This window comes from Geotrypetes seraphini, chromosome 2 (genome assembly GCF_902459505.1).
Source record: "Geotrypetes seraphini chromosome 2, aGeoSer1.1, whole genome shotgun sequence".
Classification (NCBI taxonomy): domain Eukaryota; kingdom Metazoa; phylum Chordata; class Amphibia; order Gymnophiona; family Dermophiidae; genus Geotrypetes; species Geotrypetes seraphini.
This window is the reverse complement of record NC_047085.1, coordinates 282,389,361-282,415,944: the sequence shown is the minus strand read 5'-3', so window position 1 is coordinate 282,415,944 and position 26,584 is coordinate 282,389,361. Positions and strand designations below refer to the sequence as shown.

The 26,584-nt window shown below is 43.7% G+C and overlaps 1 protein-coding gene across 7 annotated transcripts in view; it reads right to left on the bottom strand.

Annotated features, from left to right (window-relative positions):
- Positions 1-26,584, bottom strand: part of ICE1 (interactor of little elongation complex ELL subunit 1) — a 964,399-nt gene that overhangs the window by 167,543 nt on the left and 770,272 nt on the right. For 6 of the 7 annotated variants that reach the window (XM_033929748.1, XM_033929749.1, XM_033929750.1 and 3 more), the window contains one exon: positions 13,675-13,835. In XM_033929748.1, the coding sequence (XP_033785639.1) occupies positions 13,675-13,835 (161 nt within the window). Of the gene's footprint in view, positions 1-13,674; positions 13,836-17,110; positions 17,243-26,584 lie in introns of those variants that run through there. The other variant, XM_033929754.1, reaches the window with a different exon arrangement.

Here is a 26,584-nt window from a genome sequence, read left to right as displayed (position 1 = left end):
TGCACCAGATCAGACCTGGGGTCCATCCAGTCCGGTGATCCGCACACGCGGAGGCTCAGCCAGGCATACCCTGGTGAATACATTAGTCACTCGTATCCCTCAATGTGTCCCGCAAGAAGATGTGCGTCCAATTTTTCCTTAAATCTTAGAATGGTGGTTTCCTTCACCATCTCTTCTGGAAGAGAGTTCCAGGCGTTCACCACTCGCTGTGTGAAGCAGAATTTTCTGACATTTGTCCAGGCCGTGTCCCCTCTCAGCTTCAGGCCATGACCTCTGGTCCAAGTCTGGGTCACATTTGCCAATGTGAATAACGCTGTTTCTTGCTCACCATCCTTTCCCTCTGCTGGTGAGTGAGCTTGCTCCATTTTGTCGATTCCTTTTAGCAATTTAAAAGTCTCTATCAGATCCCCTCTTAGTCTTCTCTTCTCAAGGGTGAATAATCCCAGTTTTCCGAGGCGTACTTTGTAGCTCAAGTTCTCCATACCTTTTACTAGTTTCGTCGCTCGCCTCTGCACCCTCTCCAGCAGAGTTATATCCCTCTTAAGGTATGGAGACCAGTGCTGGACACAGTATTCCAAGTGTGGTCTGACCACTGCTCTATAAAGCGGCATTATGACCTCCCTTGATCTACTCGTGATTCCCTTCTTTATCATGCCTAACATCCTGTTAGCTTTCTTTGCCGCCGCTGCGCATTGAGCCGACGGCTTCAGGGTCCTGTCTATCAGTACCCCCAGGTCTTTTTCTTGTTCGCTCTTCCCCAATGTTATACCTAACAGTTTATACTCATGCTCCTTGTTTTTGCTGCCCAGGCGCATCACTTTGCATTTTTCTACATTAAAACTCATCTGCCAATTTTCTGCCCATCTCTCAAGTTGCTTCAAATCTCTCTGGAGTTCCTTGCTGTCTTTTTGCGACCTGATTGCCCGGCATAGCTTTGTGTCATCTGCAAACTTGATGATAACACTGGTCGTTTCTTCTTCCAGGTCATTTACGAAGATATGGAATAAGATAGGCCCAAGAACCGAGCCCTGAGGCACACCGCTAGTTACTTTCTTCCAGTCTGAGTACTTCCCATTTATGCCAACTCTCTGTCTTCTGTTTTCCAGCCACCTATCCATCTTAGTCTATCCCCTTCTATTCCATGGCTTTGTAGTTTATTGAGAAGTCTCGCAAGCGGTACTTTGTCGAATGCTTTCTGGAAGTCCAAGTATATTATGTCCACCGGTTCTCCTTTATCGACTTGTTTGTTCACTCCCTCGAAAAACTGAAGTAAGTTTGTCAAGCACGACTTCCCTTTCCTAAAGCCATGCTGACTACCTCTCAGAAGGTCATGGTTATCCAGATGCTGTACTATGCTGTCTTTAATCAAAGCCTCAACCATTTTCCCAGGGACCGATGTGAGACTCACAGATCTATAGTTTCCTGGTTCTCCCCTTGATTCTTTTTTGAAGATTGGGATAACGTTCGCTATCTTCCAGTCTTCTGGTATCCATCCAGTTCTAATTGACATGTTAGCGAGGAATTGCAGTAGTTCTCCGATTTCCACCTTTAGTTCCTTTAATACTCTTGGGTGAATTCCATCTGGGCCAGGGGATTTGTCACTTTTTAGTTTGTCAATCTGATAGTATACCTGGTCCAGATCCACCTTCACTGTGGTGAGGCTCTCCTCTATTTCCCCCTTGAAAACTTTTGCTGTTTCGGGTATTGATGTCAGCCTAGAGGCCTATGGGAGATTATATCAATCTGGCTTTGGCATGGGAAGGCAGATAGACCCTTAGTGCAGGGAAACTGTGTTAAGTTTCCCTGATATGGTTTTAAGCTTCCCTGATTGAATCATGACTAGCTAAAAGGTGTTAATGTCTGATTAAGAGGGTGCTTAGGTCCTGCACAGATCAAGAAACAAAAAAGCCAGAGACTTAATCCCATCACCATGCTTGCAGATGTCACACCCTCCTTTGTCAATTAAATTGACCATTGTCTCAAACAGTTTGCAAGTTCTAAACAGAAAGATATGGGAGATACAATATTTTCTCTAGTCAAAATAAGATTCCAAGGTATAAAAGCCTGCTCTCTGCTCTATCAATATGTGTCTCTTTTCCTATCAAGCTATCAGGAGAGGGGTCTTGGCCCTCTCTCTCTCTTTCTATCTAGATATCTCTTGGCTCTTGGCTTGGCACTCTGGTTCTCTCTTGAGCTCTCTCTATCTCTCTGTCTATCCTTCTCTTTATCTATGGAACACGAAACATCACCCCATCCCCCCTCTCTCTCTCTGCCTTTCCCTGAAACTTCACACTCAATTCCTTCTGGACTCTGTAAGGCAGGGGAACTGCTGGGCTCTCTATTTAAGTGTAATACTCTCTACTTAATTGTAATGATTATAAATATTACTTTTCTGTAAGACTATTTCTATAATATATTCTTTATGCAAAAACCTCTGGCTGTGCCTCTGATTCTACTTCCTGGTGAGTCATCGGTGAGGGAACTGAACCTGGGACCTGGCGTTGGTCAGTGCGCATTTCACTTAACCCCTACCACCATACATTGGTGGGGGCCACGAACTGAAACTTACATTTTGGGGGCTTTGTCTCGGTCCTTCCTGATGATTTCATTTGAATTAAATAGAATTTAAGTTTTTTTTAATGTACTGTGCAATACGATTATGTATAGACAGAGTGATATAGAAATCAAAAGTCCTTGCAAAACCCTTAGATTGATTATACGTTAGACTGGATGACACACTGTTGAAAAGTTCCAGTAATATTGTGGGGTTTTATACTTGGTGAGATTTTATATATCAATTGACTTTCTATTTTGATTGATAGACAGAGTGAGATAGAAATCAAAAGTCCTTTTGGAACCCTTAAATTGTTTTAGACTGGATGACACAATTGTGAAACGTTTCAGTAATATTTTGGGTTTTATATTTGGTGAGATTTTACTATCAAAAGTCTTTGTAGTTTACCGGTGCCAGTTTGCATTGTATGATTTCCTATTATATGCTTGCTAGGGTGTTGCATGTAAGAATATTTGAGCTGCTCTGAAGAAAAGCAGGGTTCAAAGTGAAAACAGTCACTCAATTAAGACACGCCACATCTGTACTAACTTTTACTTTTTTTACCTTGTGCTTTTAATTCTATTTCTTGTCAGTCTCTGCCCTGGTGAAAGGCCCAGTGCACACTGGACTGGAACTGGCAGCTGACACCTCTGCTCTTCTATATTTTATCCTGCTAAACTTCTGCCTGTAAATTTCAGGTACTAACCAGTGTGGGCAAGTGTGGGCATAAGTGTATTATTTATGCCAATGACTCTTGCCTAACACGCTTTACCTCGATTTTCTACCTCTTAACTAAAGTCTCCCTCCTTCATAAGTGGGAGCATTTCAATCTCAAAGGCTACACACAGACAGGGACATTTTGAAGCCCATTCTCTCTGCCCACGACCCAAGGCAGACTTCTGCAGCCTCAAATATGAACCCTTTTGATTTTCAAGAACTCACAGATATTGTACACAAATATTTTGACAAGAAAGGGGGTCCATATGAGGGTAATTTTCCAGAACACACATGGCACAATATTCAGAAACAAATGGTTTCTCATTCTCAGGAGTTTAGAAAGAAAACAGATAAACGCAAATGCCTTTTCATTCAGGGCTTATGTAGAGGACTTATTAGCCTAAGACAAGATAATACTGACTTGAACACTCAGTGCCATCAGCTGTCCAAAGACTTAGATGAGGCACAAATTAATATATCCATGCTAAGAACCCAAATTGTTCAGGCCACAAATTCCTTTTTAACTGTAAATGAACAATTAGAAGAGGCCAAGGCAGAATTAAAGTAATTTAGAATCAGAAAATAATATTAAATATTGAACTAGGCCAGTTACTGGGCAGACTTGCACGGTCTGTGTCTGTGTATGGCCATTTGGTGGAGGATGGGCAGGGGAGGGATTCAATGGCTGGGAGGGTGTAGATGGGCTGGAGGAAGTCTTAACAGAGATTTCGGCAGTTGGAACCCAAGCATAGTACCGGGTAAAGCTTTGGATTCTTGCCCAGAAATAGCTAAGAAGAAAAAAAAAAATAAAATAAAATAAAATTGAATCAGATTGGGCAGACTGGATGGACCATTCGGGTCTTTATCTGCCGTCATCTACTATGTTACTATGTTAAAGTCAAAATGTGCCTCACAGGGACAGGCTATTCTGCCGTCTGCACCTGTGCCACCATCACCATATAATCCATGTAGTCAGAAAACCGTTTTTGTAGCAGGTCAGAGAAAGGGTAAACTAGCTACAGATGTAGAACAGGAAGAAGAACCGACAAACGAAATTGAGGAAAATTCATTACCAGGCCAGAGCAATACCAATAGTACCCCTATAAGTGACACAGCTCCAGTAACTGTAGTGCTGCAGGGACATATGAAGGACAGTGACATTGAAAGAATAGTGGAGAAAGTGGGCCCTATGCCTTTTAACATAAATGAATGGTGCAAATGGGCTTCTGACATACTGATTCACTGGGGTCTAGGGAAATACAAAAGGAACAATTCAGATTTTGATAAGCTTATGCACCTAGCCCTGGGTCCACATTATTATAAATTTGGATCTCTTGTTCATCCATACCAATTTGTAAAGATGGACATCGAATAACTATTTCGCTGCACCTCTTTGCAAGTACTTAGAACTCTTTCACCCCTGCCAAGTGATACACCAGAGCAGTTTGCATATAGAGTGTGGGTAATCAATGCGGTACTTAAAGAACATGAAAATTGGCCCATTTCCTCAGATTATGGCCAGAGAGAACATAAAGAATTCCTATTAGAATTATTATCTCCCGAGATTACTAAACACCTTCTGTTGTTCTCGGAGGACCCTAAAACTACGCCTTTTGACACTTTATTGCTCAGGATTGGGTCTGTGTCGAAGACCCAGCCAGCTCAAATTATTTCAGTCTCAGAAGCTAGAAGGTGGCGTGCTGAGGGAGCACCCCAATACAATAAAACACCACACACAGGAAATAGAGGGCATGGCAGAGGTAGTTACAGAAATGCCTCCACTTATATTCCTTTCCATGAGCTCAGGGCACAGACAGAAGCATTACAAAATGAGAAAATGAAATGGGAACAGGATCGTCACACAATGCAGATAGAATTGGACAGGGTAAAAAGTGATTTGACAGCCAGGAAAAACAGTGCTAGTCCTTAGGGATGTCCTGACTCTCTGTATCCGAATGCCAAGGTGACTCAGGCCTTCACAGCCCAGCCAGACTCCTTTCACTTACCTGTGGACTCACTTTTGGAGACGCAGGATAAGGGAAAGAAGTCAGACTCAGAATTCAGCTTGAGGTATGTGGCACCTTTGATTTTGGACATATGCGGCTGCCCCAATGTTAATACTACCATAGTGGGTCAGGATAAATTAAAATTGATTGATACAGGGGCTAGAATCAGTTTCACAGATAGAGCGCCTCCTACTGGAGATCAGAAAAATATGGAAATTTGTGAGATTCAGGGTCTAAATGACAAAGCTTCAAAGTGTGTGTCTATCCCACAAAAGGAACAAATGAAAGATACTGCCAGCACGAGTGAGAATACAGGCAAAGAAATAGTTGAAGTGGCTGGTCTTGCATTAGGTACAGGAATTCTAAATGCTTCTAAACCTTTGGTTCATGAGGTTATTCCTGTGCAATTAGCCACACAGTGTAGCATGCTAGTGCAGAAGCATGATCGTAGTGTAACTCACTCAGAGGCTGCAGATCTTTCAATTTGGGCACAAGACTGTGGGAAAAGGTACACATAAATTTTGTTTGAGGGCAAAGATCCTGAACCACAAACACAGCAACCAGTACTTCCTCCAGCAACAGAACTGGTGCCTAAGATGGAGGAGAAAGGTCTGAGTGGACCTATCTCTTTAGCATGTGACTCTCCAACTGGGTCATTTGCTAAACCAGAGGGCTCTGTTAGGTTCACTATACACTCTCAGGCCCTAACTAAGATTTCAAAGCCTGTAGTGCCAGTGGCTGCCTCTTGCTCTGACATTACTGTGAAATTTAACCCTAAATATACATTTTTCTCTGTCCTAGACATGACTAATGATTTTCGGAATTTGCCCCTTGCCTCTGAATGCCAGGACACGACAGTGCAGACAAAAGAAGACAAATCTAGCCTGCACCTGACTCCTGCACCGCAGTGCCCATTCCTCCGAGTGCAGTGGGACCCAGGTGGCAGACATGTGGTCCAGGTCGGCCTGAATGGAACATTGACAAAATTTGCTTTAAGTGACCTTGAGGATGCTGCTAATTTGAAATGTTTGTTTTTTTTTTCTTTTTTTTAACAGCAGTTCGAAACAGCATAGCATAGCCATCCCAGACCAATTTTGGCACAAAGATATTTCTAATGTTTTCCAAGGTTCCTCTTTATCACTGAAGAGATAGAGACGTTCCAAAGAAGATATTAGCTTTATGCCTTTTCTGAATATGAGATGGTTATGATATGCATTATTTCTACTACTCAGGTGTTCATCTTTGCTGTGTTTTTCTATAACTATGTGTTTATTTCCAGAGTTAAATTCAGCCCTGAACACTTGACAGATGGATGCCTAAAAATTTGTGTTTTATGTTGTCTGTGACATGTGGTCTGTCTCATGTCTATTTGTTTTAGTTTAGGGGGTACCCCAGGATACATAACATTGGCCATTTCTAGAGCTCTTTTCCCCATTTTTTTTTTTTTTTAACTAGCCCAATTGCGCAATGTTCTTTTTTCCCTATAATTTGCATATGCTAAATGTAGCTTAGTTAGGGGTTATATTTTTAAGAAAAGGTTTTATTCTATATCTATACCGTGTTTATTCTATGCTCCTCACTAGATTCAGTACATATTTCTGACATCATTTTTTTTTTAATATACATTCAGTACAGAATTATGGTCTCTCTGAATTGCCATAATAGTTATATGCAGGGAGCAGTTACCGGACTTGGAGGATAGCAGTGAGGAGACTCGTTGGTGGTCTCAGTTTCCAGCAACAGCGGCTTCTTTCCCTGTCAGCTAACGCCGACAGGCATCCATAGACGCGGACCCCTGACGTCACTGGGTCCGTCTCCAACATCGTAAAAGCAGCCGCTGCCGCGGACAAGTTGGGAGCAGTTACCGGACTTGGAGGATAGCAGTGAGGAGACTCGTTGGTGGTCTCAGTTTCCAGCAACAGCGGCTTCTTTCCCTGTCAGCTAACGCCGACAGGCATCCATAGAGACGGACCCCTGACGTCACTGGGTCCGTCTCCAACATCGTAAAAGCAGCCGCTGCCACGGTTGCGGCCTCAGCCCCCTTTGGAGCCACAAGGAGCCCGGGAGTCAACTTGCTGGTAACTTCAAAACTTGTTGTATATAGACCCTGGTCGGATTCTGCTCCCTGTAGTTGGATCCAAGATGGTCGCTGCATGTCTGCTGCAGTGAGGACGCCGTTGAAAGTTTCCTCTAACTATGCCGAAAAGACGGGGAAGGAACGTCGGAGGAGCCTCCCGGCGACCCTTAACTCCAGCGGTTACCATTGATGATTTTCTCCGACGCCTACAACGGGATCAAGAAGAGTCGGGTGCCAGCTCGCTGGGGACACCGCCGGAGAGTAGTGCGGTGGTGAGATCCCCTGGGCTCGATGTCACTCTCAGCCCCGACGTCAGGACGCCACCCCTTCAACCGACGCCGCAAGCAGCTAGCTCTCCACGGGACCAGAATGCACCCGAGGAGGTAGCTTCTTCTTTGTTCCCAGAGGCTAGTATGGAGGGCTCGCCGAACACAACAACGCAGAGTGACATGCTCTCTCTGCAAGGAATTGCGACCAGGACAACAGAGGCTGGGGGAATACAAGACGCCACTGAGGTAAAGCTAATTTCAGAACATTTAGATACTACACCATTACAACTTTTTTCACCTACAAAACCCCCTAAAGTCACACTTGATGCATTATGGGACTTGGTAGTGAATTTGGGGAATTCTTTAAATCCTCAAATAAAAAGTTTGGACAAAGAATTAAAAGAACAAAAAGAAGAAATAAATGTTTTAAAGCAGGATATTTCTCAACTAAAAATGGAGTCACAAAATACAAGTAAGGAGCTAATGTTTTTGAAACAAAATCAAGATTTGTTGGTTAAAGATAATATAATACTTAGGAGGAAGTTGGAAGCTCAGGAGAATAATGGTCGAATTAATAATTTGAGATTTATAAATTTTCCAAAGATCTTGTCAACTTCTCCTAGAGAAATGGTGAAAAGGTATTTTATGGAAATATTGGAAATTCCTGAAAGCTCCTTACCTCCTCTTACAAGAGTGTATTACCTTCCTGCCAAGCCTCAATCCAAAGAAGAAGGAAAAATTGAGGAACCCCGGGAGAGATCATTGGACATTTCCGCAATACTGGAACAATCGGATAGAGAATTGGCTGTTCCAGCCACTCTCTTGTTGTCTGTTGCTTTGGCTCCAGACAAGGATTGGATATTAAAACTTTTCTTTAAAAATAGGTCCAAAGACTTCCTGGGACACCATATTCAGATTTTCCCCGATGTCTCTAGAGAGACTCAAAAAAGAAGGAAAGAATTTCTACTTTTAAAACCTGGAGTGACTCAAATAGGGGGTATTCTCTTTTTGAGATATCCATGTAAATGTGTGGTTAGATATTTATCATTGAAGTATATTTTTACAGAACCGTCTCAACTGATTAGTTTTCTCTCAGCGAAACGTCTTGAAAAAGGAATAACAGCGCCCATGGAAGGTTAGCTCCCCTCACTGTAGTAAGACATGGATTTTCTTTTAATTAATTTGATTTATATTTGTCCTACTCTTTAAATCTTGGATCCAATATATGGGACTAGTGTGTGATCAGCTAGATCATTATTACCTTATTTATCTATTTTTATTTTCAACTGAATTATGATTGTGGTATATTTTAATTTTGGAAATTTAGTTCAGTATGTTGTTTGATCTCACTGTACAAGATGTATATGCTTGGTAATATTGTAAAATTCTATAAATAAATAAATTAAATTAAAAAAAAATAGTTATATACAGCACACAAAAACATATCTTTTTGGAATGTTTGATTAAGAACCTTAAGTACCTGAATATTGTCTGTCTTTTGCCATAACTATACCAAGTAAATGCATTAATATTGTTACATGTTACATTCAGTACAGGCAACTGGTCTCTCTCTCTCTCTCTATGCATTCAGTACAGGCAACCTGGTTTCTCTCTCTCTACATTCAGTACAGGCAACTGGTCTCTCTCTCTCTCTCTCTCTATACATTCAGTACTGGCAACATGATTTCTCCTCCATTTTCTCTCTCTTATTTGGATCACACTGGAGTACAGCTGCTGAATGATATCGGGACTCTTTTCAAATCCCTCCCTGTATGCACAGACATCATTTCATCTCAAGGGTGAATACCACTAATTTCCAGTGACTGAAAGATCCTGTGCAAACATCAGATCCTGTGCAAACATCATTTCATCCCAAGTGTGCATCTAACCAGTTTAAAGAGACTGCCGGTTCCTGCTGGACTAATTCATCTTCCTGCACCCTGACTGCAAAGACTTTTACACACATGCTGTACACAATGTTTCCTGTTCATCGGAGATAGCCACATTCCTAAGAGCAAAGAAGGAATTTAATCTGTCTGCAATATGTTTGTCCTCTTTGATGTATCCTTTTCTTCCTTGGTCGTCAAGAGGGCCCACTGTCTCCTTTGCAGGTTTCTTCCCTTTAACGTATCTAAAAAAGGGTTTGAAGTTTTTGGCCTCTTGGGCTATCTTTTCCTCATAGGCCCTTTTGGCTCCTCTCACCGCCTTGTGGCACTTCTTCTGGTCATCTTTGTGACTGTTCCAAGCCTCGGTTGTTTTCTCGTTTAAATTTTTTAAATGCATCCTTCACCTCTTTGGTTAGCCAAGCTGGTTCTCTTTTGGCTTTAATTTTCCTTCCTTTGGCTATCTGCGGAATGTATAGATTCTGTGCTTTGGTGATAGTATTTTTTAGTAGGGACCATGCTTGGTCTACCGTTTCGATTTCGGCTATCCTTTTCTTGATCTGTTTTCTTACCATGGCTCTCATGTTATCGTATCTTCCTTTTTTAAAGTTAAAGGTCGTGGTTAGGGTCTTGGTTCGCTTCCCCTTCCCGATGTCGAGTTTAAAGTAGATCATACTGTGATCACTCGTCCCCAGCGGGACCGTGACTTCTACTTCTTTTGTTTGCCCAGTTATGCCATTTAGGACCAAGTCTAAGGTGGCGTTTCCTGTTGTTGGTTCTCCTACCATTTGTTCTAGGAAGCAGTCACCCATCATTTCCAGGAACTTTATTTCTTTGCCGCAGCTTGAGGTTACTAGGTTCCAGTCTATTCCTGGGAAATTGAAGTCTCCCATGATCGTTACATTGCCTGTCCTACATTCATGTCTTATTTCTTCTATCATCTCAGAGTCTGTTTCCTCCGTCTGTCCTGGGAGTCGATAGTAGAGACCTATTTTTGTGTCTGCTCCGTTCTGTCTGGGGATCTTTATCCAGAGGTACTCCAGTTTCTTTTTCTCCTCCGCCTTCCCTTCTCCAGTAGACTCTACTCCTTCCTGGACATATAGGGCAATGCCTCCCCCTTTCTGCCCTGTTCTGTCTCTTCTGTAAAGCTTGTATCCCTGCAGTACTGTATCCCATTCATTTTCCTCGTGCTCGCTCTGCCTTGACTTTTCAGCTCTCTGCCCCGAGCGCTGCTCTGCTTCTGCCACAACTCTCCTGCACTCTCTGCCCCAAGTGCTGCCCTGCTTCTGCTCCAGCCTTCCCCCACAGTGCAAGCCCGTGATTTTAGCACATGGGTTTAAAGCAGGTTAAAACCACGGGCTTACTAAAAAGTTTAAAAAGTTAAAAGTTAGAGTAAAAAAAGTCACTGCTCTTTAAGCATCCGTAGACCATCTATAGATGGCATGCGTCGGAATCGCTATAGAGTGATTTGAGCGCTCGGTTGAGGGAGTGATTCCAATCGCACTCATTTGCATGAGGGCGATTTGTGAATCAGCCCCCTAGACACGGATCAGATCCGTGCCCTTAGTGAATCTGGGCCTTTCTGACTCCAGAGGACAGTTAGAGAACCAGCTATGGGTTCCAGCATTTTCTGGAATCCAGGAAAGTAAGAAGCCAATCCCAGTACTGAAGGGCGAGAGTTAGTTGGAAGTAGTCCTACCGCCATAAGAGATTTAAGGTCTGTGAGAAGGTAGCAAATTTATATTTTGATAATCCCCATCATATGATCAGGATCCAGCCAGCACGGAGGATTCTTATACCAGAGCTGACAAATTTGAACTGCATAACTGAAGATGTAAAGGGGAAAAGACTGTATGTAATTAGTCAAGAAATGTTGGGTTCATTGTTCAGAGTGAGTGCCTCTTCTCATCTATTGGAAGAAGTTGGAGTTTGGACTTTAAATGGTCTACATTATTTGGGACTGAGGAGTATATCTGATGCTTGCCTGCTATGGGGCTCCAGTTGCTAAGTGGGTCCTGGCTCTAGTCCTCAACCAAAGAAATAACTGTGTGGCCTTTCTGCCAGCACCCTGGTAGACAAGGGGGGTTACACTTGATTTTCAAGATACTCTAACTACCAATGAGTACAATTCTAATTTCTAGAGAGACTGATCCAAAATTTTCCAAAGCCTTATTTCTATATTTTTACTTCTCGGCTTCAGAGAGCTGCTAATTGACCTGAGCCTGAGGAAGAGGAGCTTTAGAAAGTGTTTTCAAATCACAAGAATGCTCTTCAATTATCAACAGCAAAGAGGAATGCTTTGACATGCAGCTCCTGATTGGTGAGGCCCGACTTTAGAACAGGAAGAGGCGGTCAGAGCATACCGCGAGTGATTTCCTTCACTCGCCAGTGCTCCGTCTGCCTTCTCCTGCCTCTCCAGCTGCCCTCTCCTGCCTCCCCTTCGCAGTCGGAAAATACTATGAATGACCGGGACCATGAACCTCAAATTTGCGGGGGAGCACTGTATATCTTTTTTGAGATTAGACCATCAGAACTGAAAGCAATACTAAAGGTGAGGTCGCACCATTGCACGATACAGAGGCATTATAACATTCTTAGTTTTGTTTATCATCCTCAAATAATTCCTAGAAACTTGTTTGCTTTCTTGGCTGCCACTGCCACACACTGGCCAGAAGGTTTCTGCGTGTTGTCTATGATGATACCCAAATCTATTTCTTGAGTGCTGACCTCCAAGGTGAACCCTAGCATCCAGTAACTGTGATTTGGGTTATTCTTCTCAATGTGCATCACTTTGCATTTGTCCACATTAAATTGGCTTGGCTCCATATTGTTCTCCACTGAAACCACTTGCAGGTGAGGCCCGCTCAATGGAGCTTTACAAGGTTCTGTCTAAACTGTCGTTCACTACATTAGCAGCCAGCCCAGCTGAAGAGGAGAACTGCTCCAGAGTGGGCTTTTTCATCAAGCAGTAGAATTGTAAGCTGGTGTGTACTCCCATATTTCTCGCCTCTTATCCATCTTTAGATAGGTAGAGGCTTGATCAAACTCCAGTTTCCTGGAAATTCAGGAGCTGCTGTAAGTGCTCTACAGCACCATCTTGGATCTCTTCACCTATCATGCATGTCTTCATTTAACTCTAGGGACCCCTTTTACTAAGGTGCATTATCAAATTTAATGTGCACTAAGGTGTCCTTATATTAAGGCGCACTAACCGATTTAGCGTGCGATAAATGCTAAGGCGCCCATAGAATATAATGGATGCCCTAGCATTTAGTGTGCGTGCCTTTAAAAAAAGGACTCCTAAATGCTAAGAAGCTAGCATTTAGCACACACTAAAGCCCTTGGTTTTGCAGTCTTCATTTTATTTTGTTCTATTAAATTTATAGATAAGTAATAACCAAACCTTTGTAGACAAAATTGCTTTTGTGGATAATGAAATCAGCTCTGCATTTATATTTAAATAATTTGTTCAAGTTGAATTTGTTGGAAGCACTATGAATGACACAAATTGTTCATTAACTTTTATGATGTGGTCCAAAATTTTTTAAACTTCAAATATTTATCTTCTGATATCTCGTGATTATTCTGTCAGTGTTCTCTCATCTACATCTCCAAATGTATATATTTTAAACCATATTTCTTTGCAGTATTATATGCTCACATATCAATATTTTTATTTAAACTGTTCATAGTCCCCCCCTTCTGTTGATTCCTCATCCAATTGCTTACAGTTAGTGTAGTGCGGGTTTTAGTGCTTAAGCAGTGGTAACTGCTCCCACACTCATAGAATTCCTATGAGCATCGGAGCAGTTACCACCACTGCCTGTGCTAAAACCCATGCTATGCGTTAGTAAAGGAGGGAGTTAATAAAGAAGTTCCTGCTTGTAAATAGTAAAACTGACTGACCAGTAAATAAAGCATAATAAACTTGAAAAGAAAAGCACTGGCAGAAAAAGTGGGCCCTAATCTTTTTAATTAGTATAGAGGAGACAATTTATAGAAGGCTTACCTGTACATGTATGTTTAATAATTTCAAAGTTCTGCTAGAGAACTTTGAAACAGCTTAATTTTTTTACCAGTATAAATCTGGTGCATTACCTGAAAATCTGCCAACAATATAAAAAAAATTATAAATGAATGAAAATATTTCAGAAAAAGAGCATGTTACCTTTTCCCAGTTAAGATAGGAACTTAAACAATTTAGAACTTCTCCTTTTGCATGTTGCTTCATTATTGATTGCATAGCTTTATTTATCACTCCTCGAATGGAGAATATATCATGCCACACGCTTATGATGAACAGAGTTAATTTTTCAGATTCTGGAAAATCTGTTAAGGATAAACCACAAGACATACTGATAATTTTTCTTATTTATAAAGCAACTGTGTAAGCAGAAAAGATTCTGTTTTTTCTATATTCTTTTACACTTGTCCTTCTTTAATGTCTAAACCAAATGCTCTCACTGTGCACAGCAGATCAGCCCTGCATACTTCAAATGTTATCTTGTTTTATATAAGGTTGCATGCCCAAAGTCAGCACTTGTACATCAGGTCACAATATAGAAAATTAAAATAGTAAACCTGGTGAGCACCAACAGCCCAAGTATTAGTAAAGCAGTAGTGTGATCATTAACAGAGGCAAAAGGGATCTTTGAAAAATGAAAATCAAGCAGTTTACCTATAGTTACGGTATATCTTGCAGCATTAAACAGAGGACCTATGGATTAAATGATATTAGGATGTCCATTGTCATAGTACTCAGGACTTCTTGAGAGGGTTATGACTTGTAGAGAATTGTGTGATCTGTAGTTTCTTGTAAAAAAAAAAAAAAAATCCCTAACTAAATACTTAACAAGCCCTACTACTGGCACACCTCACAATGTAGCACATGCAAGTCATGAAAGCTTACATTTGCTCTCATTTCATAATGCAGTTTCTGTTGTTTTTGAAACAGAAATCACTTACAACTTTTCATAAAAGATATTCATGCTCATGTTACCTTTTGTTATAATGCAGGGGTGTCCAATGTCGGTCCTCGAGGGCCGCAATCCAGTCGGGTTTTCAGGATTTCCCCAATGAATATGCATGAGATCTATTTGCATGCACTGCTTTCAATGCATATTCATTGGGGAAATCCTGAAAACCCGACTGGATTGCGGCCCTCGAAGACCGACATTGGACACCCCTGTTATAATGCTTTAAGATTACAAACTTTCTGTTTCAGATGATTGATAAAAAAAATTTTTTAAATTCATTTTCTAAAATTATGGTAAATTATTTTTAAATCATGGCACAGCAAAAGTTTTGAGGCATGGATAACATGTATTTTCTTTCTTTCCCCCCTTTTTTTCCTTGGTATAGACCAGGGGTGCACAACTTCGGCCCTTGCCAGGCCAGATTTTCAGGATTTCCCAATGAATATGCATGAGATCAATATGCATTCAATTGAAGCAGTGCAGGCAAATAGATCTCATGCAAATTCAATGGGGAAATCCTGAAAACCTGACTGGATTCGGTCCTCAAGGGCCAGAGTTGTGCACCCCTGGTATAGGCAAATGGTATCTAGCCACAGCTATATAGAATACATTTCTTTTTGACATACATAGAATACATTTCTTTTGGAATACTGCGTCCAGCACTGGTCACCGTGCATGAAGGTACTACTCAAAAGGGTCCAGAGAAAAGCGACTAAAATGGTTAAGGGGCTGGAGGAGTTGCTGTACAGTGAGAGATTAGAGAAACTGGGCCTCTTCTCCCTTGAAAAGAGGAGACTGAGAGGGGACATGATAGAAACATTCAAGATAATGAAGGGGACAGACTTAGTAGATAGAGACAGGTTGTTCACCCTCTCCAAGGTAGAGAGAACGAGAGGGCACTCTCTAAAGTTAAAAGGGGATCGATTCCGTACAAACGTAAGGAAGTTCTTCTTCACCTAGAGAGTGGTGGAAAACTGGAACGCTCTTCAGGAGGCTGTTATAGGGGAAAATACTCTCCAGGGATTCAAGATAAAGTTAGACAAATTCCTGCTGAACCAGAACGTATGCAAGTAAAGCTAGTCTCAATTAGGACACTGGTCTTTGACCAAAGGTCTGCTGTGTGAGCAGACAGCTGTGCACGATTGACCACTGGTCTGACCCAGCAGCAGCAATTCTTATGTTCTTATGACATTGCAGTTTCCCCTACTTCTTTTAGACTTTCAGTTCAATCAGAATCAGGGTTGGGATTTGGCACCATAAGCCTTTATTACAACTATCCAAGGGTATTTAATAGTGTTCAATTGTTACCACCATTTACCCAGGTTTACTATTTGCCTATATGAAGAGAGGAACAACAACAACAAAAAAGAAAATTACAAGATGATCAGTAGTCATCAAACATTACAATGATACTGGAATGTTTGGACAGGGAAATGGCTATACTGGCAACACTTCTCCTAATAGTAGCCTTAGCACCAGAAAAAAACTGGTTGCTTAGACTTTTCTTTAAAAATAAATTAAAATAATTTCTTGGATATAAAATACAAATGTTTCCAGACCTGGCACAAGACACACAAAAACGTCAACGTGAATTTCTGATCTTAAAACCGGGTGTTACTGCTCTAGGGGCAACTTTTTTTCTTCGTCACCCATGTAAATGTGTGATACAGTATCAAATGCAAAAATATGCTTTCTTTGATCCTACCCAACTGACAACTTTCTTGTTGGCTGCCCGTCTGAGAGCAGGGACAGCATGAGTGCTCATTGTTTAATTTGGACATTTCCTTCAGCTGATTGAGTTTCCCGTTTTCATCTTTTGCTTTAATGTCTTTTTATTAATAAATAGCTCGCTGAATCTACTTCTTGGATCCTAGTATTGAGGACTTGAGTTGAAGTTAAGATTTAATTTCTTTATTATGTTTGTTTTATATTATCTTAACTTGTAATGTTTGTTTCTTTACTTAACTTCACCTTTCTGTACAAGTGGATACTTGATATGTTATAGAAAATATGATAAATAAATAATTATAATAGTGTTCATTAATTCCTTGATAAGTTCTTTTTTACCCAGAGGGTGGTGGACACATGGAACGCGCTTCTGGAGGTTGTGATAGGCCAGAGCACACTACAGGGTTTCAAGGAAGGTTTAGATAGGTTCCTAAAGGATGAGGGGATTGAGGGTTACAGACAGATGTAGAGGTAGGTTACAGAAATGGTCAAGAACCACTTCACAGGTCACAGACCTGATGGGCCGCCGCGGAGCGGTCCGCTGGGCGCGATGGACCTCTGGTCTGACCCAGTGGTGGCAACTTCTTATGTTCTTATGAGTTGTAGTATTAGTTAGTATTAACTTGGAAAGTGGTCAGTGTCTACGGCAGAGCGTACTAAAAATCAAGATGTTATGTGCAGAATACCACTAATTGCACTTTGAGCTGAGACATCACTCCAGTGTCATACTCCTTCAAGGAGTCAGAGAAACTCCTAGAGATGAACTCTCTTTGATATTATGGCTGGCTATTTGGATCTGACAACTTGTCAAAATAAGATTCATATCAGATATGTAAGAATCAGATTGAAAGATTAGGTTTCTTACCTCTGCTAATCTTCCTTCTTGTAGATATCCTCTGGAGCCTGAACTATCGGGTAATGCATCCATTCCAGCCTTGGCTGCAGAACTTAAAAATAACACCAACCCCCTCTGCGATGTCACCTGTACGGCCACTCCCCTTGAACTTCAGTAGGTAGCAAAGCCTGGAGGATCTAATAAAAACAGGAAACACAAGAAAAAGAGAGGGGGGTGCGGGGATACAAATCAATGCTGCTCATGACAACCAAATACATAATCAACAACTGCCAATAAAAGGCTAAGTTAGGATAATAAGAAATTGAAACATTTCACACCTGCAAACTTGAGGAACAGGTCACTAAAGAAGAACCAGCCTAAAGAGCAGAAGGGGTACCATCCCAGGACCCCTAAAACCCCATAAGCTTAAATAAAAGGACAAGCGGGGAAATGTTAGCGAGGCTGGTCAAAGAGAGAAAGCCAACTTACCAGTTACTGGCAGGCAACCTGCGAATTGGACAAAACAGATGGGTGGACTTTCAGGCTCCAGAGGATATCTACAAGAAGGAAGATTAGCAGAGGTAAGAAACCTAATCTTTCATTCTTATACAATACCTCTGGTGCCTGAACTATCAGGATGTATCAAAGCAGTCCCAAATCTCAGGGTGGCCCAATAAGCCTGCCGCCAGAACAGAAGGGCCAAAGGCCGCAACACCCAGCGCTGCCACATCAAGCCGGTAAAACCCGGAAAAACAATATGAAGGGAAACCCACGTGACTGCCCGACAAATCTCAGGCGAGACTACATGAGTCAGCTCATGAGGAAGCCCTTCCTCCGGGAAAGTGAGCCCGCACGCCAAGGGGAGGCTGATTCTCCGCTGCCACATGGGCCGCGAAAATGCTCACATGCAACCAATTTGAGAAGGTAGCCTCGGAAGCAGGCCGACTCCGACGTGCGGGGCCCGCCAAGACAAACAGATGGTCCAACAGACGGAAGTCGTTAGTAGCCTCAAGGCATCATAAAAGGAGATGCCACACCTCCAGAGACCGCAAAACACGGGTCTTAGACTTGGAACCCGACAGGACAAAAGTGGGTAGCCGAACTACCTGGGAGACGTGGACTGCTGATTCCACGTGCAGAAGAAAATAAGACACGGCCCTCAAAATAACTGCAGACTCCGTAATGCGGAGAAAGGATCCCTGCATGACATAGTGAGAAGCTCCGACAGACCCTGAGCAGAAACGACCGTAACGAGGAAATCAGTCTCAACGGCAACATCTCTCAGAGAAATCCCAGCCAGGGGTTCATAGATCAGACGAGCCAGTGAGTGGAGAACCAGAATCAGATCCCTTGGAGAACCCGGCAGTCGCAAGGGAGGCTGCAGCCTCCCTGCCCCCCCCTCCCGGATGAAGCCTACAACATCATGGGGAGACACCAGAGAACCCCCGAGAGAAGAGGGACCCGAACATGACAGTCCTGCAATGGGGACCTGGAAGAAGAAACCGCCAGACCTTTCCTGAGGCCAGCCCATAGGAAGGCCAGAACAGGCGCCACCGATGGGGCCAGGGGATCCATGTGAACTGCTGCACACCAGGCCGAAAAGCACTTCTAAGCCTTTGTGAAGGCTGACCCCATCGAATTCCTATTGCCATGAAGAAATGTGGCAATGACAGCAGAAGAGATGCCCCTAGCATTCAAGGCCATGCATACAGTCCCAGGTCGCAACACCAAGCCGTCCGGAACTGGAAGGGCTATCGGGCCCTGCACACTAAGGACAGCTGAGCAAGTTCGGGGTCACTAGGAACACCGGACCTGTGTGAGATGCCACCCAGCTCAGAACGCGCCCTATCATAGGCCACGGGGAAAAATCATACAGAAGTTCCCCATCAGTCCATGGTTGAACCAGAGTGCCGAGCCCTGCTCTGCCGACCTCCCGTCGGCGGCTGAAGAACCGGTCCGCTTTCCGGTTCCCCGAGGATGCTATCAGATCAAAGGCGGGGTGACCCCTCAGAAGAAACATGGCTTCGAATGCGAGCCCGGACAGGGACCATTTTCCCAGGTCCAAAATCTGACAACTGAGGAAGTCTACCGGCACATCGTCCACCCCTGCCACAGGAGTGGAGTACAAGGCCAGCAAACACTTCTCTGCCTAGGCAACGAGCATCCGAGTCCCTAGGCTCAGCAGGGGACTCCTCATGCCCCTCTGACAAGAAGACATAGGCAACCACAATGTCCGAGAATACGCAGAGAATCCCGTGAAATTGCAGCAGGCCAGACAGACCATACACATCTCCAGCCGATTGAACAACCATCTGCTCTTCAACGTAGTCCACCAACAGTGGACCGGCACAGACCGGCAAACTGCTCCCCAACCGGAGAGACTCATGCCTGTCGCCAGAGGCACCCAGACCAAGACGCGCAGAAGGAGTCCTTTGTACAGAGAAACCAGGATCAACCACAACATCTCACAGCTGTGAGTGGTTGCCAAACATGGCAACTTCACCCCAGCACACCCTGCTGAGGATTCCACTGGGAGAGAAGGGACAACTGAAGAGAACGGATGTGAGCCCTTGTCCACGGATCACAACTATGGTCGCCACCAATAGACCCAATACCTGCAGATACTGCCGAAGCTTGATCATCCTGGATCCTGCCCACATGGAACCAGACCTCTACGTACTCCAAGTACTGTGGCAGCTCGAAGCGACACATCATAAGATGGATCACCCAGCTGAGACTGTCCAGCAGTCACCGCTTGGTGAAACGCCAAAGGCCTTCCACCAAAGAGGGAGCTCTGATCAGCCAGCCATCAAGGCACTGATGGACTTGCATCCCCAGCGAGCGCAGATTGACAGCCACCACCACCATGACTGTGGTGAATGATCTGGGCGCCGATACCAACCTGACGGGCAGTAGCGCAACCTGGAAGTGCCTCCCAAGAACATGCAACCTCAGTAACCTCCGATGATCAGGAAAAACCAAAACAAAAAAATCGAGATGTGGAGGTACACTTTCGAGAAATCCAAGGAAGTCAAAAACTCCCTGTGCGCCACAGCTGCCACCACTGAATGCACCGTTTCCAGCCGGAAACGTGGAACTCATAGGATGGCGTTCACTGCCTTCAGGTCCATAATTGGTCAGCAATCTTCAGAGTACTTTCATTGTCATGATGAGGGAAAGGGCGTGTTCCCTGGTGCCCCAGTTTCCTTTTGGGACAACCTCTATAGCTGCCTGATCCAGCAACCTGTGAGCCATGGCTTGCACCTGGCTGGCCCTGTCCGGAATTCCCACAGGAGGGGACAAGAATAATTCTGGCAGAGCCCGGAAAAATTGTAGTCAGAGACCACTCCTGAGCACAACGAGGACTCACAGGGCCGAGATTACCATTTACCATTCCAGAAGGAAGGCTGAAAGCCGCACCCCCAAATTAGGGGGGGCCCGCCAGAGACCTGGCGGCATATTATTCTTTAGGAAGGGGCAGAAGGCCGGGAGTAGAAAAACCGTGGGCGCGCTGTACCTCCAAAGCCAGTACCGGTGAACTCCGGCAGGGACAAAAATCCAGCTATCCCACATCCCTGGTCAAATGAGGTCTAGAGCCTGGGAGCACCTCAGGCTACAGACCTGAACACTGGCCATAGGTCATCCAAACCTTGGCCAAAAAGGAGCGGGCACGTAAAAGGAACCGGCTCACTGAGCATTTAGCCTAAGTATCACCCAACCACTGGTGAATCCAAGTCATTCGCAGAGAAGAATGAAGAAGCTCTGAGCTTAGTTCAAGATGCTACAGAGTGCTTTGGGCAAAATAAAATTCAGACATTTCCAGGCCACACAGAAGTGGCCGCCGCAGCTTGCCCTCCCGCTGTAGCGGAAACAGAACGACGCTGGAGATCAAAATGCAATCGTCAGTCCTGAACATCCTGTAGGACAATCCCTCCATCTGAGGAAAATGAGGTACGCCTAGTGACTTGAGCTACAGCTGAAACCACCAGCAGGACCAGTCTCTAGTTGAAGTCCAATCCCATGGGATACAACTTCGCCAAGTCCAAGGATAAGGAACCCTTCATGGATTCCCAAACTTCTAACAGCACTTCCGCCAAAACCGCAGTGCAGAAAGGAGGCAGACAGCGGAGGCACAGAACTCCGAATTAAACATACTATCGGAACTGCATGGTCTAAAACCAGGTTCTGTGTTCACAGTAGCCCAAAAATAAAGACGGGCAGGCAGCTAGTCATGAAGAGCTGGCACTCTGCCCAGCGATCTGTAAGGTCTTGGAACCCATTGGTCTGGGTAACACCCAAATCCACTAAGTTAGCCACCTCTGCTGATTCTGCCGAAGAAACAGGCAACAGTAACGGTACATATACCGAAGCAGAAACAAGGACGGGGACGAGCCGCCTGCTTTCTGGTACCCCAGTAAAAGAACAAATCGTCATGCTGGCATCCAAAAGTGGAACAGACTATTGTACTGGAATCTGAATGGGAGAAACAGGCAAAGCCCCTTTTACTCCTGGTTATTTTTTTTTGTTTGTTTGGGGTTTTTTAAAAAATTTTTTTCTTTTTTTACAGTCAGATACCTCAGAGCCCAAAAATCTGGTGAAAAACAGGCACTGGTGGCCAGAACCGCTCTGTGCGTCTCAGATCTCACAGGAATAGTAGACTGAGGGGACTTTTTCCCGAAATTGTGCTTGCATTTTGTAAAAACGCCATCCGCGCCCAATTAGGCACCCCGAATGCAGTAATCACGACTCCAGTGGAATTAAAGGGCATTAGGGCCTCTAAGGAGGAGGCGGGTGCGGGATCTGCTCATGTTTCACCCCCCCCTCGTGGCCTGCAGCGCACGAGATAAATGGCTGCGAATCCAGCCGCCATCTGCCGCATCTAAGGCATGAATCCATGCCATCTTGTCCTGAGGTGGCCATCTGTGAAGTTTGGAGCAAAAACGAAGCTTCTAAGACCAAAAAATATACTCTTTAAAACTTTTAAGAAAATCCAAGATGGCAGCCGCAGGTGCCGATTTTGCATTAAAAACACCCAGGAAAAACACAGGAAAATGCTAAAAACGGCGATTTTACAGATGGGCGGGACCAGGGCATGCAGGGAAACACAAAACCCTGATTTGAGCACACCCCAAAATCGTCAAACTCTGTGACTCACAGACACACAGACATATACTGCAATGAATTTCAATGGCAGCCAGCAATACACAGTACAGGTATAGGGAGATCATTACCTCAGGAGCTGATTAACCTGGATTTTTCAGATCTTCTGGCCGCCTCAACTTCCCTGTCACCTCAGATCACGACCATCAGGACCCCTCAGGGAAATCAGGGAAGACATGCGGCGCGGTTCCGATCCCAATGTACCTCTTCGGAACCGCAGCAGCCTGCGCTTTACCCCTTTGCGGACGAATCAGGGGAGAGATGGCTCCCGAACCTAGAGACCCAATTCAATCTGCAGGCTGTCCAGAGGGCTTACTGCAGTTTCAGGCTTACAGAGCACCCTCCAGAAGCAGACAAACATTAAAATGTCTGTGATCTCCCACCGAAGGATCACTCGCACAGAGTTGATCTGCAGCACGAGGGCAAATCCGCGGTACCGAAGAAAATAAAATACTAGGAATTGAGAAATAAAATCACGAGCAGAAGAAAACTAGAAGTTCTCAGCAAGGCTGCAGAATCAAAACTGAACTTCAAGGGGAGTGGCCGCACTAGTGACATCGCAGAGGGGGTTGGTGTTAATTTTAAGTTCTGCAGCCAAGGCTGGAATGGATGCATTACCTGATAGTTCAGGCTCCAGAGGGATTGTACAAGAACAGACAATATTAAAGGGGGGGGGGGGGGGTGATCTGAGCCCTATATGCTGGATTTGAGACTTCCAAATGCAGCCCTGATTTCAAAATGCAGGTCCACCTCTGATCCCTGCAGGACTGTCCCAGTATGTTACTTAAGCAAAAATAAATATTCTGACAAACTACACACATTCAGTCAGCCTTATACTGGCTTGCTTTATTTTGTGCCCATCCATATTTGTCTAGAGAGCACATATTTTAAAGCAGGGCTTGAATAATAGTGAAGTATCTAAAGAAGTCTTTGCAATAAACACAGACCAAAGCTCTGTAACCCAAGCCTTGCCACCAAAGTCATTCGTAATTGCACTGCTTTCATAATACCAATGCCACAATTTCTGCTCTCTTATTTCGAGCCAATTGCTCTCCTTGCCAACATGTATTCCTCTATCCCAGTCATCAAAGGCCAGGGTAGATATGGTGACCTTAGTCACCTTCCCTGCAGCAAATACTTAGCTCATGGGCCTCTATCCCCATCAATCCCCCCCTTACACACACATACATCCAATAACCTCAAAATTAGACTGGCAAATTCAAGGTCCATAACCAAAAAGACATTATTCTAAATAATCTCCTCACAGACAATAACTGGGAAATCTTCCTAATTACTGAAGCCTGGCTTAAAGACAATGACAGAGCTACCTTGGGTATGCTTTGCCCACCAGGGTACTAAATAATAGCTTGCTCATACTCTAATGAGTAATGCAAATGAGGAAAGCAAATGGGATACCTCACTGCCGGGATACAAGCTCTATCGCCAGGATAGGTCAGGACAGAAAGGAGGTGGAATAGCCCTATACATAAAAGAAAACATACAATCGACAAGAATTGACACAGCAGAGATGACCAACAAGCTGGAATCGCTATGGGTTAAAATACCGGGAAGGAAAGGGCCTGAAATAAAGATGGGCCTATACTATTGTCCACCAGGGCAAACCGGAGATATCGATGAAAAAATGGATGAAGCGAGAATGCAAAAGTGGTAACACGGTTATTATGGGAGACTTCAACTATCCTGGGATAGATTGGAGTCTTAGAAGCTCAAAATGCGCTAGGGAGACAGAATTCCTGGAAGCTACACAAGATTGCTTCATGGAACAGCTTGTTAGAGAACCGACAAGAAGTAATGCTACTCTGGATCTAATCCTAAATGGGTTAAGGGGACCTGCAAAGGAAGTGGAAGTAGTGCGACCGTTGGGAAACAGCAATCATAATATGATAAAGTTCAAGGTTGAGGTAGGAATACCGAAAGGAAAGAGAACCATAGCGACAACTTTTAACTTCAGGAAAGGAAACTACGAAGCAATGAGGGAAATGGTAAGGAAGAAACTTAGGAGCACTTCCAAAAAATGGCAAATGGTAGAACATGCCTGGTCCTTTTTCAAGGACATGGTGAACGAGGCGCAAAATCTGTATATCCCTAAATTCAGAAAGGGGTGCAAAAAGAGTCGAACAAAAGACCCGGTGTGGATAACTAAAATAGTGAAGGAAGCGATAGGCAATAAGAAAAATTCATTCAGGAAATGGATAAAGGACAAAACTGAGGGGAACTGGAAAGAGCACAGGAAGTATCAAAAAGAATGTCACCGTGTGGTTCGAAAAGCCAAAAGAGAGTATGAAGAGAGGTTAGCCAGGGAAGCATGAAATTTCAAACCGTTCTTTAGATATGTTAAAGGGAAGCAGCCAGCAAGGGAGGAGGTGGGACCGCTGGACGATGGAGACAGGAAGGGAGTGGTGAAGGAGGAGAAAGAAGTCGCGGGAAGACTTAACATGTTCTTTTCATCTGTATTTACAAACGAAGACTCAACTAACATACCGGAACCTGAGCAATTCTTCAATGGAAATCAATCAGAAAAATTAACATCCATGGAAGTTTGCCTTGAAGATGTGCGCAGGCAGATAGAAAAACTTAAAACTGACAAATCCCCGGGTCCGGACGGAATCCATCCAAGGGTTCTGAAGGAATTAAAGGAGGAGATAGTGGGACTACTGCAGTAAATTTGCAACCTATCCCTGAAAACAGGCGTGATCCCGGAGGATTGGAAGATAGCCAATGTTACGCGCATCTTTAAAAAGGGATCAAGAGGTGACCCGGGAAACTACAGACCAGTGAGTCTGACCTCGGTTCCGGGGAAAATGGCGGAAGCACTGATAAAAGAAAACATCGATGAACATTTTGAAAGAAACAAACTTCTGATAACCAGCAAACATGGTTTCTGCAAGGGGAGATCGTGCCTAATTAAATTATTGCACTTCTTCGAAGGCAATAACAAACGGATGGACAGAGGAGACCCCATAGACATCATATACCTAGATTTCCAAAAAGCCTCTGACAAGGTGCCTCATGAACGTCTACTCCGGAAACTGAAGAACCATGGGGTGGAAGGAGACATACATAGATGGATCAGAAACTGGTTGGCGGGTAGGAAACAGAGAGTAGGAGTGAAGGGCCACTACTCGGACTGGAGGAGGGTCATGAGTTGTGTTCTGCAGGGCTCGGTGCTCGGGCCGCTGCTATTTAATATATTCATAAATGATCTAGAAACAGGCACGAAGTGTGAGATAATAAAATTTGCGGACAACATCAAACTATTTAGTGGAGCTCGGACTAAAGAGGACTGCGAAGAATTGCAAAGGGACTTGAACAAACTAGGGGAAAGGGCAACGAGATGGCAGATGAAGTTCAACATTGAGAAATGTAAAGTATTACATGTGGGAAGCAGAAACCCGAGGTACAACTATACGATGGGAGGGATCTTATTGAGAGTACCCAAGAAAGGGACTTGGGGGTAATGGTGGACATGACAATGAAGCCGACGGCACAGTACGTAGCGGCCGCTAAGAGAGCGAATAGGATTCTAGGTATAATCAAGAAGGGTATTACAACCAGAATGAAAGAAGTTATCCTGCCGTTGTATCGGGCGATGGTGCGCCCGCATCTGGAGTACTGTGTCCAGTACTGGTCGCCGTACCTTAAGAAGGGTATGGTGTTACTTGAAAGGGTTCAGAGGAGAGCGACACGTCTGATAAAAGGGATGGAAAACCTTTCATACGCTGAGAGATTGGAGAAACTGGGTCTCTTTTCCCTGGAGAAGAGGAGACTTAGAGGGGATATGATAGAGACTTACAAGATCATGAAGGGCATATTTTTCTTTAAAATTTTCCATATTCAGTTTTAATTCAAACAAATCTAATTTTATTTTATTTAGTTTACCCATTTAATTATTACTGAGATTTATACTTTACTTTAGAAAGAATTATGGCCTTAGAGAGATCAGTGTACTCTTGTTAGGATGTTTCATATCTTGTTTATTATCTCTGTCTTTATTTTTACTCCTACTGCTCAGTAACTGTCTTCTAGGTACTCTAGTTAGATTGTGAGCCTTCGGGACAGTAAGGGAATTCCAAGTACCTATTCTTTATTTATTCTTATTTTTATTGTATCCTTTAATGTATATTTCTCTGTAAACCGCTTCGAACCTAACGGATTTAGCAGTATATAATAAATAAATTACATTTACATTACATAGAGAGAGTGGAGAGGGACAGATTCTTCAAACTTTCAAAAAATAAAAGAACAAGAAGTCATTTGGAAAAGTTGAAAGAGGACAGATTCAAAACGAATGCTAGGAAGTTCTTCTTTTCCCAACGTGTGGTGGACACCTGGAATGCGCTTCCAGAGGACGTAATAGG